The sequence below is a fragment of the Teleopsis dalmanni genome, chromosome 2, assembly GCF_002237135.1.
Source record: "Teleopsis dalmanni isolate 2A chromosome 2, ASM223713v2, whole genome shotgun sequence".
Lineage (NCBI taxonomy): Eukaryota > Metazoa > Arthropoda > Insecta > Diptera > Diopsidae > Teleopsis > Teleopsis dalmanni.
In genome coordinates, this window is record NC_051847.1 from 173,221,866 (window position 1) to 173,235,267 (window position 13,402).

The following is a 13,402-nucleotide window of genomic DNA, read 5'->3' on the forward strand; positions in this document are numbered from 1 at the left end:
GTGTTCTAGTAAAGATGAAAGAGGCACAATTCAAAAAACACAGGTCGACTTTAAAAACTTATATGATTAATGGAATAGCAATTAAAAATCCTTATTTAAGATGCCTGTGTAAAATTGAAACTCCCTTATAGATCGGAAACATGTTGACCAAATTTATATTAAACGCAAAATACAGAGTTCTACCAAGTACGTATTATATTAATAAGTTGAAGAAACGAAGAATTACTATGATAAGAAGAGAACATCAATAATTAAATTAAAAGAAAGAAATATTATCGCTTTCGCAACTTTAAGGAAGCCCTATGATGTAATATGTCACGCAACTTTAAAATGTAACGTTCAAAAAGACGACATGCCAAAACCAAAAATTACCTGAAGGCGGAGCAAATAGAATAGGTCCGGAAAAAAATATTCTACCAGTTATGGTACTAGAAATTGTGAACAATGAAAATTCTATGTCAACGGACCATATGTCTGGTAGCAAACGTCTATATATCAATAATTAAAATAAGAAGTAGAATTACATACAAACTTCGGTTTTTTATTTTAGTGATTTTGTAGATAGATCTATTACTTTCCAGACGTAAATACTGAAATTAATTTTCTAAATCAATAATAGCAACAAGAACATCTGTTGTGTTATTATTGATGGAATTTTCAACATTTAACTTGGATATAGATAACGATTTTATTACTGTCATACAATATCAAAAGTGAAAGTGCTAGCTAACAGCACTACAAATCTTAAAAAGGAAATTATAGAAAAAAGAATAATATAACAAGAAGCACCATATATCAAGAAACAAAGTTGTTTTAAGGGCAAACAGATCTATGCTCTGAAGCCATTCGTCTTTCTAGTAAAACAAGTAGCTTTAGGGACAGGGATTAGCAGGGGCCAAATCAGCACTTTTTTTTTATATTTACAACTCAAATAGAAAAAGTGGTGTTATTTCTCTAAACTATATACAAAGCAAATCGATTAACAATTTGAATGAAAACAAATCATATTTAAGTAAAACTGTCGTTTACTGGATACTTAACCTATTTTATTTAGAAAAACATTTAAAGCAAATGAAAATTGTAAAAAAATGTAAAGCAAATGGATACAAAACCCATAAAAATTGTAAAAACGTTTGAAGCAAATGTTAATTGTAGACATAAACAAATATATTTAAAATAAATAGAATTGGTAAAATCATATACATACCAAATCCTTGAGTCTTAAACCTAACCTTAAATAGATTTAACGAAATGGTAGAAACTTTGGAAAGTTTTTAGTCTACCTACTGTATCGATAATGTTACGGCAGCTCTTTGTACTAGACAACTGATTCTAGTAGAAGCAAAGAAATGTAAATAGAAGATTTAAATATCTCTAAATTTGTATATCTACATTGAAACAGAATTTATTTTTATTTATTATAATTCTTTAACAAAAATATTGTTTATAATTTATTAAAATTTCATCTAAGAATATAAGAATATAGTATAAGGTCATTCAAAAACTTTCGGACATCGGAAATATGGTACTTACACCTAACCAAGTGAGAGCACTGCAACCGTGTCAGATTTTTTGTGCCGCTAATCTATCCTAACTAAATGGAAGATTTGTACTAACATTTTCGAAAGAATGTTGAATGAGGTTCATCTAATATTAAAAAATTATTGCACTAACAATTTCTATCTGATCCAAATAAAAATCAGACAATTTTAAAACATATAGGTTGAGGTCTCATTTGTTTTCATTTCAATTCATAACAAAAATACTTAGGGGGCACTTTCTATTAGAATGTTAAAGTTCAGTTCTTTAGAGCAACAATCATGAAAAATAACAGTAATTTTCGTCATTCTAATTCACCTCATATAAAAAAATTCACCACGTAATGTGAATAGAAAAGCAGTTTAAATTATAAGCGTTTAATAATAATTTTTCTAATTTTAATTATTAAAATATAACTAAATAGAAATATAATTTTTTTTTAATAAAAACAAAACACTTTAAATTCCACACCTTTTAAGATTTTATATATAATTATTAATTTCCGATCTAATTTCCAGTGTTTTTGTTTCACTTTTTATTACATTACACAGAATTCTTATACAAAAGAATTCTTACACTGTTTTTGTTGTTGTTTATCGGTTGAAATATAAACACAGTCAACAAAAAAAACCCATAAAAAAACAATGAACTTCAAATTTTTGTTATTGTTTTGGTTAAAAATTTATTTACCGTAAAATTATTAAACAATTAAAGCACTTTCCACTTATTTTATTATGGAAATTTTTTTTTTATTTCGTTAACATTGCGAAAATTAAAGGAAATCCAAACAAAAACAAGAAATTTCGTTTATATCTTTCGTAAACAAAAATTCTGTCTTTTTCCACAAAAAAAAATCACACACGTAAATACAACGATAACTTTAAACACACAAGTTTCGCAATGGAAAACATTAATGCGGATTTTTAATCAAACATTTTTATTACACAAAATGTTTATAAACAAACCGAACTTGGATAAAAAATGACTTACGCCGGCGCGTTACCGTTATCAAAATACGAACAACAATGAGTAAACCACCAACCGCGTCAAAATCGAATCACCTACTCGCGACGAAAGCAGCGAACGAAATGATCTCACTTTTTTGTAGTAAAGCGAAACTTGTTATACTCAAATTCACGCGTAATTATTTTCTTTGTTTTTTTTTTTGAATGTAATTGAGAGTATCAAATAAACAAATTAAATACAATATTTTGTTTAAAAATTTAATATTTAAATATAATACAATAATATTAATTATATATTAAATTTGATATCATTGTAGTTTCTTAAATTGATTGTTGTTTTTAAAATTTCAACTATTGGCAACACCTGTGTATCTTATATGGAGGAGAGAGCGAGAATATTTTGGAACAATTTAAACATGAAACGATTATATTGAATTCCAAACATAGTTACCAACACATAAGATTTTAATTACTTTAAAATATTTAGGGAAATGTTAGATAATTGCTTAAATATATTTTAGATAATCGCGTTATATTAGGTCTGTTCCACGGTATGGAACAGCTTTGTGTAAAGTCTGGTGAGAAGACCAGTGCCTTGTAAATAAACAATACACAAGTTTAAATTCAAACTAAAACAGCTGATTTACATATCAACACAAATTTTACTTGAAATAAAATGTACGAGTAAAGTCTGCGTAGCATTTTCAAATTTCGACGGGAGTGTTACGTTCTCTCAGATGCACTCATTTACTCGAAAATTTGCTGGTGGAACCACGGTTGCCACTTATGGTACTTAGTACCAAAATTGGTACTTTTTTTTTTTTTTTTCGTTTGGTACTCATGTTCAAAAACTGGTACATTTTTGACGACCCAATTTTATTGTGGATATTTCCAATTAATTTTTTATAAATGCAACTTTGCACTATTTTATATTTTGTTCATTTATAACACTATGAAAAACACAGAACGAGAAAACAAAAAGGTCCAAAAAAATTTTGGACCTTTTTTTACAGAAATGGTACCTTTTTAAACCAATTTTGGTACAGGAAAAAATTTTCAAGTGGCAACCGTGGGTGGAACGCACTTGTGCATACACAGTGTTACTCAAAGTTAATGCGAGTAGCTCGTGGAGCAGACCTATTATATTTTTGCATGTAAAACTACTTATGTTAATAAAATAAGATTTAGTCGTTTTCATTGACATAATGCATGTGATGGAAATTGTTTGTTTACATTTTACATATAAAACATATAACAATACGAAATTCCAATTGGTGATAAAATGATTTATTTTTAATGAGGTCATTGAAATGGAAGCTCTTTGTATAGTAAATTATCCTTAAGAGTTAATGAGACAGTGAAAATATGGTATTACAGAGACGTATAATTAAAAATAAGATTAGAATATAAACTTCAACTTTTTTTACGAAATATATGTTGCGTTCGATTCAGAAACCATATGGGCTTCTGCAATTTGCTTTTGTCTATACGAATTACTTAATATGAGTATGTTACAATTAAACCATCATAGACGCGCTGTCTATAACTAAATTTTGGCAAGATTTTTGTATAAATGCACACATTTTCACAACCACAAATTTTTTTTTTTTGACTAAATTTGAAAATAATGTGTATTTGCATTGGAACAAACAAAACTTGCTAAAGTTTGGTCGGTGTAGCAGCAAGTAAGTGATGAGATTCGATATTGCATTGGTTTAAGGTTGACTTAGTTGTCTTGTAAAACATCAGCTGATTCGTCTACATTATGGAAAATATTGCATTCGATTAATTGTACTAAACTGAAAACATGCGGAAAAATAAGAACCAGTTGCATTTCAGTTCAATTCCTTAATTAATATAGAGTTGCCACATTTTCTGTTTAATGCTTATTTAATTTATAAAATATTTCGAAGCAACAAACATCATTTAACTTAAATGTTAAGATGCTGTTTTATTTACAAGGCAATATAGGTCTGACGAATCTAACGTAATAATTATATGTTTAGGTACAGGGTATGCTCTTTCAAAGTACAAGTATTTTGGAGAAGTAATTCATTTGTTCAAGATACGTAAAAAATCACTTTGTACTGTATATAAATTGGACTTGTGGTATTTATATATTAGTAAAAAGTTTCATCGTTTCAAATTATATAATAAACTTATCACGTATATCTGTGTTTGATTTGGCATATATCCGAATAACAAAATCTTTAACGAATTTATTTTAATTCATACATTTGTTCAACTAAATCAGTAGGGTTTCTCGTCCCTATAATTAGTTAGATTCAATCTTCTTAAATACAACTCACCAAACCTATGGCATTCACAATGTCTTATTCTACGTTATAATAAAGCCATCACTCAATCCTTTAAGTTCATATACCAAATGAGCTTTTTTTCTTATTCAGGATCCTTATAACCTACAACCACAACACCAAACCAGCGAACAGGGAGTACATCTTTGATGAAAATATAAGATATAATAATCAATTATATCAAATGCAGAAATATATTTTCAAATAAATAAATAAAAAAATATTTTAATAATTTTAAAAAGTAAAATTATTTTTATTGCATGCAATTTGCTTATACATTGTTGTTACAATAAACAAAATAAATTTGAACTTTGATCACCATATTCTTACTTTTTCTTGACTATATAAATATACCTAATAGGATTTTAATATTTAAACAAGAACTTAATAATTTACTAATGAAAATAAAATATACATTTTTAATTAAAACAATATAAAGAGAATCGTGGATTGTATATCCTAAATACACAAAAATATTTGAGGTATTTATATACGCGGTTTAAAACAGTTAAATGTACTGTCTGAGGTCCATAAATATAATGTCATATAAAAATTACAAAATTTGGTAACAAGTAATGAGACTAAGTGAAAGTTTCAGGAAAGGTGTTGTCCCCAACACGTCACACATTTGTGTATGCATTTAAAAGAAGTTTCGGAAAATTTTAACTACAGCTTGCACCCAACGTGGTATCGGCCGCAAAACAATTTCCCGTTCGGCGGTTTTCGACAAGGCAAACAAACGATCCGCTTCAGCTTGCAAACGATTACTTAAGCCGGTATTGTTGGTAACTAAACAGACCTGTGTTTCTAAGTCGCGGTTAACAGAGCGTTCACCAAAATTCGAGGAACCAATTAATGTTAAATTTGGTAATGTTGACTCCGGTAGATAATACCTATAATCGAGCAGAATAAAATAAAAAATTACTTTAATTAATACTAGAGAGATAAAAAAGAAAATAGCTAGTTTAGCACTATGGCACTCAGTTCATATTAGTAGTTTTACGTACCATAAACCTTTTGCGTGATATGTCCAACCTTCCTTTTCGTATTCAAAGAAATTAACACGGTGGTTCTGTTTGCGGCGCACTAAATTCTCATAGAAACTTTTTGCTATTAAAGTATAGGCAGCGGGTATGCCACCAGCTGGTCCTTTGGCACCTTGAAAGCCATTAGCCTAATAGATAAAAACAAATAACTTTTACGTTTTTAAATAACAACCTAAATCAAGTTTTGCTTACATTGGGATGTGCCATTAGTATGCTACATTGTGCGAGGCAATTATTTGTTATTGTGTCCATGTATTCTTGTGTTAAATTAAAGTATCCCGTCGCTAATTTTAAACGTGACCCACTTATACAGTTAGACAATAAACGCTTAGTGACAATACTGTCATGATGTATGCCAATTTGTCCCATTTCAATCAGTGGAAATATCCAGGTGTCCGCATCTAGAAAATAATTTAATTTTTTTTTAAATTATTTAAAAATTTTTCTAAAATGAAATTCTCTTACCTGTGTTTACTTCTAGCCGTGTTTGCTGCTGCTTGTAAACATCTTGCATAAAATCTGTTATACGTTGCTTAGCACTCCGAACGAATTCCTCCTTTGTGCCTTCATATGGCAAAATTTTCCAATAACGATGTAAACCGACTTCGGCATCTTGTCGAACAGCCAAGCTGAACTCCTGCACTCGTTTTATGAATTGTGCGTAAAAATCTGCCAACGGCTTGTCCTCAATCAATATATAACGATCCTGACGATTTGTAAAATAATCGTTGGACAAATTGGCTCCTGATATAATCACAGCATCATCGAACAAATAAACTTTCATGTGTTGTAAGCCCAGCAATTCATTCCAACGTGGCGGCGCAAGACGTTTTGTCATGCCACGCAAGTCCGGTGTATGGTAGAGCGAGAGTTGAACTTGTTCACCAAAGTCTCGCACTAATGGCAGCAACATTGTTTTGGAATTAGTTTCTCCACGCGTGCCACGCGTAAAATCAAGCAAAACATTTACCTGTAATGCTGTTTGTTGTTGTAAACTTTGCCGTAACGTTTGCACAAAAGCATTTTCCAACTGTCCGGTTCCTAAATAGAGACTGGCAAGTACTATGCGTTCACGTGCAGCGGCACTGCGTTCAACTAATGTATCGTAGAAATGCTTTGGTTCATGTATAATTTTTATTTGCTCACCGCGCAACGCAAAACACGGTGAAACCTGGTGTAACCATGACAAACTCTCAATGCCTGAAGTGCCTGTGAAATGATTTAATCCAATTTTTTGTTGCGTTTGTTGCAAGTAACCAATTAAGTCAGTTGGCGTCAATTCTTCAGCAAAATGCGTGAAAAAGCGACGCAGAAATGTTGTCATTTTACAAATAACTGTTATTCAAATTTTATTTTTATAATTTATGCTGGACGATGCTTTTGTTTATTAATTTTTTAATTTAAAGTATTTAATTAAATAACTTTCACTAATGGCATTATTTTGCATTTTAAATTCACGCGTGACAATAATAAAAATCAACTGTTTTTGACAGTTGACAGATTATAATTTCCTTTCTTTTGCATTGTCACCCTATAGCACTAAAGTGAAAATTCCCAATATGACCAATAATAGGTATTTTTGTGGAATAAAAAATTTTTAAATTTTATATATTAAGAGCATATTTTTACGTGAACTCAAAAATTGCTTAAGATAAATTTGTTAAAAATATGAATTAAAAGTCAAAGTAATATATTAGTTATTATATATGATAATACATTTAAAACACCTTCAAACTTTAAATTATTGCTTGTAAACGCGCTTAAAGTGACTTTAAAACCTTTTAAAATCATTAAAATATATAAACATATAATTATAATTATTTACGAATAATTAAATACAAGAATTATTTGACCACTGATGATGGGTATTTGGCAATACTCGAAACAACTGCATAGTCATGTTCCATTGATCTCATTAAGTCAGTTTTGCTCATTATGACAACTAATCAGGATAAGTTACCACACAAAGAGCTTTCATGTAAATCACCTCATTTAAGGCAAAAAATATCAAACGCAACTCTTTTTTGTTAATTGAATAATATGTATATATTTACATATACATATATTTTTATTTAGGCCGTATGCGAGCTCGAGTAAATTGATGGTAAATTGAGGGAAATATTAAATTAGATCAGTATGGCAGCGAATGTTGGTATTTACCAGAATTTCGAGCAGGGTAAATTAGATTAAAATTAGATAAATTAGGTGTTACTATTATAAATATTATAAGATGTTTAATAAATAATAAATAAACTTTAAAACTTTTAACCAAAAATAATAAATAAGACCAATAAATAAATAAATAAATATTTACATTAGTGCAGTGCAAAAAATCACTAGGAAATTTTAATTTACTTCAACCCAATTTAATCGAACTCGCACGCGGCCTTATAATATTAAAACAAAATTGTTGATAAACATAATTTACAATATAAATTTTATAATAGGGGTATTCAGGCAACTGATTCGTTGCTTAGTTGATTCAAAAACTTCATATAAAAAAAATTTAGCATTTTGATGTTAATCAGTTGCTTGAATGACCCAAAATGCGTAATCTGATTAGTTTGTTGTGTGTAAATGCCTTGGCAGCACTCGCATCAACAACAAAAGCGAAACATACGTTAACAGTGAAAATTGTTTACACACAATTTAAACAGCTGAGAGAGATAGCTAACAAATTTCTATACAAAAGTTCATTTTAAGTTATTATTACGACACTTGGGACTGGCAGCACTATTAATCAAATTTGTACTAATCTGAGAATCACCGAAATAGTTGATTCTCTGCTTAGTTTCATTTTTGCGTGCAAATTTTTGTAGTAATCAACTAATCAGTTGCCTGAATACCCCTAATATATTTTAACAGGTGCTTAATTTTAAGTTGTTTTTCAATATGTTTCAAAGTTGTCACATACATATACTTCAACCACCAAAAAGAAACCAGAATGTCAGAAAATTATCAAAAAAAAAACAGTGTTGTCAATTTGCCGGTTTCTTTACCCATCTTGTCAATTCCTACATATATATATAAATGATTTAATATATCAAATTTTATATCCTTTTCAATTATACTTTCATCACGTACTCTTAAAAATTCTTGTATATATTTGAAATATTTGTTTTTCACACTTTTGCATTTTTTTAAAACATTTCATGTCAAAAATCTTTAAATTTGTGAAACATTTTAATTATGCTTGAATTTTTGTTTACCATTTTTTGACATACGACTGAAATATTCGTTGAAATTTCCAATGAAGGTTCACAATAGTTCGCTTATTGCGTTGGTAACACTTTTTTTTCTCTAGTTGCTAAGTTTGCCCACTTCTAAACTAGGTGCTTAGATAGAATAAGTAGCGTTGTTGTTTTTTGTATATTTTAGAAACTTTAAACGAGCAGCTTGCTGTTTTTTTTTTCCACACTTAAAAGCTTCCGAAAGTATCTTATATACCAAAATCGTGTTGGAATAAAAGAAATGTTCGGTGTTTTAGCAATTAATGGATTTTAATCATTTTATATTTTTATAACTTTAAATGCTTTACACATGCAAACAAAACTCAACATCATAAGTCTGCCAATTGTCCTCTTTATTCTAATTTAATTTTAATTATAGTATATCTTAAAATTTTATATAATTTTTATAATAATTTGATTATAAAAACATTTTATGTTGATTTCAACAAGTGGCAGGATCAAATAATAATCATCTTTAATCGTATTGGCAACACAAAAAAAACGGGGAAAAATTAGCGTCTTTAGTTCTCAAATTTGTATTTGTGCGAAATTTGTCAATTTTTGTTTCGGATATATTGATAGTTTGTATTTTAGATTCAAATGGTGTTGGTTTAATAACTCTAAAAGGTGATTTATGAAATTTTACACATGAATCTGCAGGAATTGGAGCGCTCAAATTTTGAGCGCGTCTTGGAATGGTCGCAATTTTTTGACGTAAGTAAATAATGTAATTAATATGGAGTGAGCGTTGAAATCATAAACAAAATTACCATTTTAGAAATACTCCAAAGTTAGAGACAGTGAAGAAATTCTTCTTGAAAATTTGGAAGATCACATTGACCAAGATGTTACTGGTGAATTTGAAGAAGCGGAAGAAGAACCTGAAGAAAATTTGCAAGATATTGCAAATCTCAGTGGTTCGTCTTGTAACAATACAATAGCTAATATAAACAGGTTTATAGCGTTGAATCCTAACTTACCGCTTGAACCCATAAATAGAAAAGTAGGCAACGGCAGTTACGATATTGATAGCGACGATGATGACATACAAAAGTTGTTGAATGAAACTGTACCTATTGTAATAGAACATAAGCGTAGATTGAAAGAATCTGGTATTGATCGCATTCTTGATACATTTGATGCACAAAAAATTGAAAAAGAATTGGATAAATGGCTACTTCGCAATCATAATGCAAACAATTCACTTATAAATAAAACCGATGACTTGAAATATACTGCACCGTATACAACTGGTTTTAATGACCACAAATTCAATGAAAGCTATGAATCTGATGAAGACTCAATGCATTCGGTAGATACAGCGCGTTATATTTTATCGAACCAAAAGCGACATGGCGGTAAAAAGCAAAAATTCGGTTCTATGTGCACAACAACAACAACAATTAAAACATATTGTTTATTGAAAAGTAAACGTGATGCATTAAATAGAAAATATAAAACATATCCTGAGCATTATGAAGATCATATTAAAGACATACTTGATCGCCGTTGCTTGTCTCAGATACGCACAAAACGGAGCGATAGTAAACAATTTGGAGTATGTGCAGAGAGTCATAATATTATAAAACGACGCAAATATTTACGTAAACGGCTTACAGATCACCATAATTCTATGCACACTGATTCGACTGATTCATCTTCATCTGATGGCGAGATCAATGGAAAATATTTTACATACAAAGAACTTACGAACAGAAAACGTTCCATAAAAAGGCAAAAGACCAGTCGTAAGCGCAATTTTAATTGTTGTTGCTTGTATCGCTGCCGTTGTGGACGACAGTGTAATTTAAGTGCAACAAATTCATCATATCTCTCATCGCATAGTTTTGAAAACAAGCATAGAGGGCATAAAAAACCAAATTCGGAGTTAGAGTTGGATCCACGACCATGTATACGTGAATCTGAATGTGATTGTGTAAATGATGGTAAATTATGTAAAGCTATCAGGTAAGTTAAAAATTAAATGTATAATATTTTTTTTTATAATAGAAATGTTTATTCTATAGACATTTGGCTGATACATCTACAGAGCGATGGTTAGTTGACAATAACGAAACCCCATTAAAGAGATCTCAACCAAGTAATGTTACTGCAAACCTTTTAAAACGTTTAGGAACCCCCAAACAAAGTTCTGCTTGTGAAATAAGTCAAAAACTTAAAATAGAAGACGTCCATAAGAATATAGAAAATTTAAGTGCAACAACTGGAATACAAGATAAATTAACTAATCGGTTTTCTGTTGAAAAAACTCTGTCTAACCACTTAGGTTTAAACGGACGATTGCTGAAAAGTGAAACTAATCAGCGGAGATGTTCTTCTGATTTAGATGAAGATTGTGTAATTGTAGACAGTTTTGAATTAAACAAACAGGATATTGCACAAAGTACACAGCAAAACACACTTTCAATGGATAAAAAGAATATTTCAAAACAAAATTTAACCGAGAGCAATATTAAAGCAAAAAAAAATTTAACAAAAATTGAAAATAATGTTAAAATAAATGAGGTCAAAAAATCTGAAAAAGATGATTTAACACTTCATGGAAAGAATATTCTTTATCCCGATTCTGTTGCTAATTCGACCACTAAAAAAACTAAAGATTTGGGAGAGAAGAAAAACAAGTCAAAGAAAGAAAAGGTTAAAAATGATAAAATAAACAGCCTATCTGTCGATATAAATCAGCAGCTAGGAAATGGTCAAAAATTGTCAACTAATCCAATATTAGATAAGCATAAAAGTCGAAATTCAAAAGATATTGCCATTAAAAAACTATCGAAAAATTATGATTTATTAAAAAAAAATTTAAAAACGAAAAAATATAAATTAAAGAAAGAAATGGCAATAAAAGCGCTTGATATTATAAAACAGGACTCACATAAAGATAATAAATACGAAAGTGAAGAACATAAAACAGATACTGTTCAGGTAATATCACCAAAAGGAGAAACTCAAAAACCCGATCTTAAAACGAAAACAAAAGAAGAATTGCGAATTGAAAGTGTAAGAGATTTTGTACATGATGATTCTGACAAAGAAGATAAATTTAATAAAATTAGAGAAGAGTCTTCTAAAAAACTAAAGATACCAACTAAAAAACAAGTACAATTGCAGAACAGGACGGAAAGTGACGAAAGTAATTTTGAATCTGATCTAAAATTAGCCATATATTTGTCTAAACAGCAATTTGTGAAAGCAAGTGAAAAACAGAAACCCAATGATGTCAAAGATATTGAAAATGAGACAAAAGCAGCGAAAGCAAATAAAAAACAGAAATCCAATGATATCAAAAATATTGAAAATAAGACAAAAGCAGAGAAAGCAAATAAAAAACAGAAACCCAATGATGTTAAAGATATTAAAAATGAGATAAAATCAGAGAAAGCAAATAATAAACAGAAACCCAATGATGTCAAAGATATTGAAAACGAGACAAAAGCTAAGAAAGTAAATAAAAAACTGTATTTCAATGATGTCAAAGTTATCGAAAATAAAAATAACGAGGGTACTCAACCTGAAATAAAGCAAAAATCTGTACCGATACGAACAAAGTTAGTATCTTCAACCCTGCCTGATGATACATTTTTCCAGAATTCTAGTTCGGTGTGCAATTCGACTGCAGTGGCAAATAATATAGCAACAGATCGACAAATTCCAACACATATCGAATCTACGCTTAATAATCAAACTCTTTACTCAAGTCAATCGGAGTGTGATTGTACAGTTGTAACATCTACTACAAACGATTTGCAAAATTTACAACAATCCTTAGATCTGGATATTGGTCAGCAGACGAAGAAGGGCATTATAATTTATACGCCAACAAAGAAAACATCAGCTCCTGCACATAGCTTTTCTGATGGTTGCTTTAATATAACTCAAGATCATCTAAGTAATGTTATTGGAGAACGAAGCGCTAGTAAATTTCTCAAATATTATTTAGGACCACGTCGTTTCGATGCAAATGCAACGGTCTATTATAAACCACCGATGTCTCCTATAATGGATGAAGCCACTGACAGTTCTGCAGATGATTTAGAATATGTTGGACTATTTGGAGACCTACATGTTTCGCTCAGTAAAAATACTGAATAAACTAAGAGCGCAGATGTTATATATATGTAATTATATTTTTTAAGAACATATATTTACTTTAACTAATTAATTATTATTGTTTCAAAAGTATTTCTTAATTATTGTAAAGTTTTTTAAATGTTAAAAGTAGTGTTAATCGAAAGTTGTTAAAAATAAATATATTTGTTATTAATTATTCATAGCTTATATTTTTT

General features: G+C 29.5%; 2 protein-coding genes across 4 annotated transcripts; one reads left to right on the forward strand and one right to left on the reverse strand.

The window, feature by feature from the left end:
• Positions 1-5,334: 5,334 nt before the first annotated feature.
• LOC119682503 (CDP-diacylglycerol--glycerol-3-phosphate 3-phosphatidyltransferase, mitochondrial) lies at positions 5,335-7,265 on the reverse strand. The gene is made up of 4 exons (XM_038095961.1): positions 6,331-7,265; positions 6,058-6,266; positions 5,827-5,993; positions 5,335-5,712 (listed from the first exon to the last, which is right to left on the reverse strand). The coding sequence occupies exons 1-4, from the start codon at positions 7,187-7,189 to the stop codon at positions 5,460-5,462; spliced, it is 1,488 nt and encodes a 495-aa protein (XP_037951889.1). The 5' UTR covers positions 7,190-7,265; the 3' UTR covers positions 5,335-5,459.
• A 1,786-nt stretch (positions 7,266-9,051) lies between these two features.
• LOC119678749 (uveal autoantigen with coiled-coil domains and ankyrin repeats protein) lies at positions 9,052-13,268 on the forward strand. 3 transcript variants are annotated; one of them, XM_038090768.1, is made up of 4 exons: positions 9,052-9,144; positions 9,690-9,809; positions 9,874-11,063; positions 11,123-13,268. In XM_038090768.1, the coding sequence occupies exons 2-4, from the start codon at positions 9,744-9,746 to the stop codon at positions 13,206-13,208; spliced, it is 3,342 nt and encodes a 1,113-aa protein (XP_037946696.1). In that variant the 5' UTR covers positions 9,052-9,144; positions 9,690-9,743; the 3' UTR covers positions 13,209-13,268. The 3 variants fall into 3 exon arrangements, with proteins under 3 accessions (XP_037946696.1, XP_037946695.1, XP_037946694.1); XM_038090767.1 differs by having other exon boundaries at positions 9,057-9,148; XM_038090766.1 differs by lacking the exon at positions 9,052-9,144 and adding an exon at positions 9,511-9,637.
• Positions 13,269-13,402: the final 134 nt, after the last annotated feature.

Coding starts and splice junctions, on each gene's coding strand:
- LOC119678749 (XM_038090768.1), top strand. CDS start 9,744: ATGAATCTGCAGGAATTGGAGCGCTCAAATTTTGAGCGCGTCTTGGAA. Junction 9,810..9,873: donor AATGGTCGCAATTTTTTGAC/GTAAGTAAATAA, acceptor TTACCATTTTAG/AAATACTCCAAAGTTAGAGA. Junction 11,064..11,122: donor AAATTATGTAAAGCTATCAG/GTAAGTTAAAAA, acceptor TTTATTCTATAG/ACATTTGGCTGATACATCTA.
- LOC119682503 (XM_038095961.1), bottom strand. CDS start 7,189: ATGACAACATTTCTGCGTCGCTTTTTCACGCATTTTGCTGAAGAATTG. Junction 6,267..6,330: donor ACGGCTAGAAGTAAACACAG/GTAAGAGAATTT, acceptor ATTATTTTCTAG/ATGCGGACACCTGGATATTT. Junction 5,713..5,826: donor TATCACGCAAAAGGTTTATG/GTACGTAAAACT, acceptor GCTCGATTATAG/GTATTATCTACCGGAGTCAA.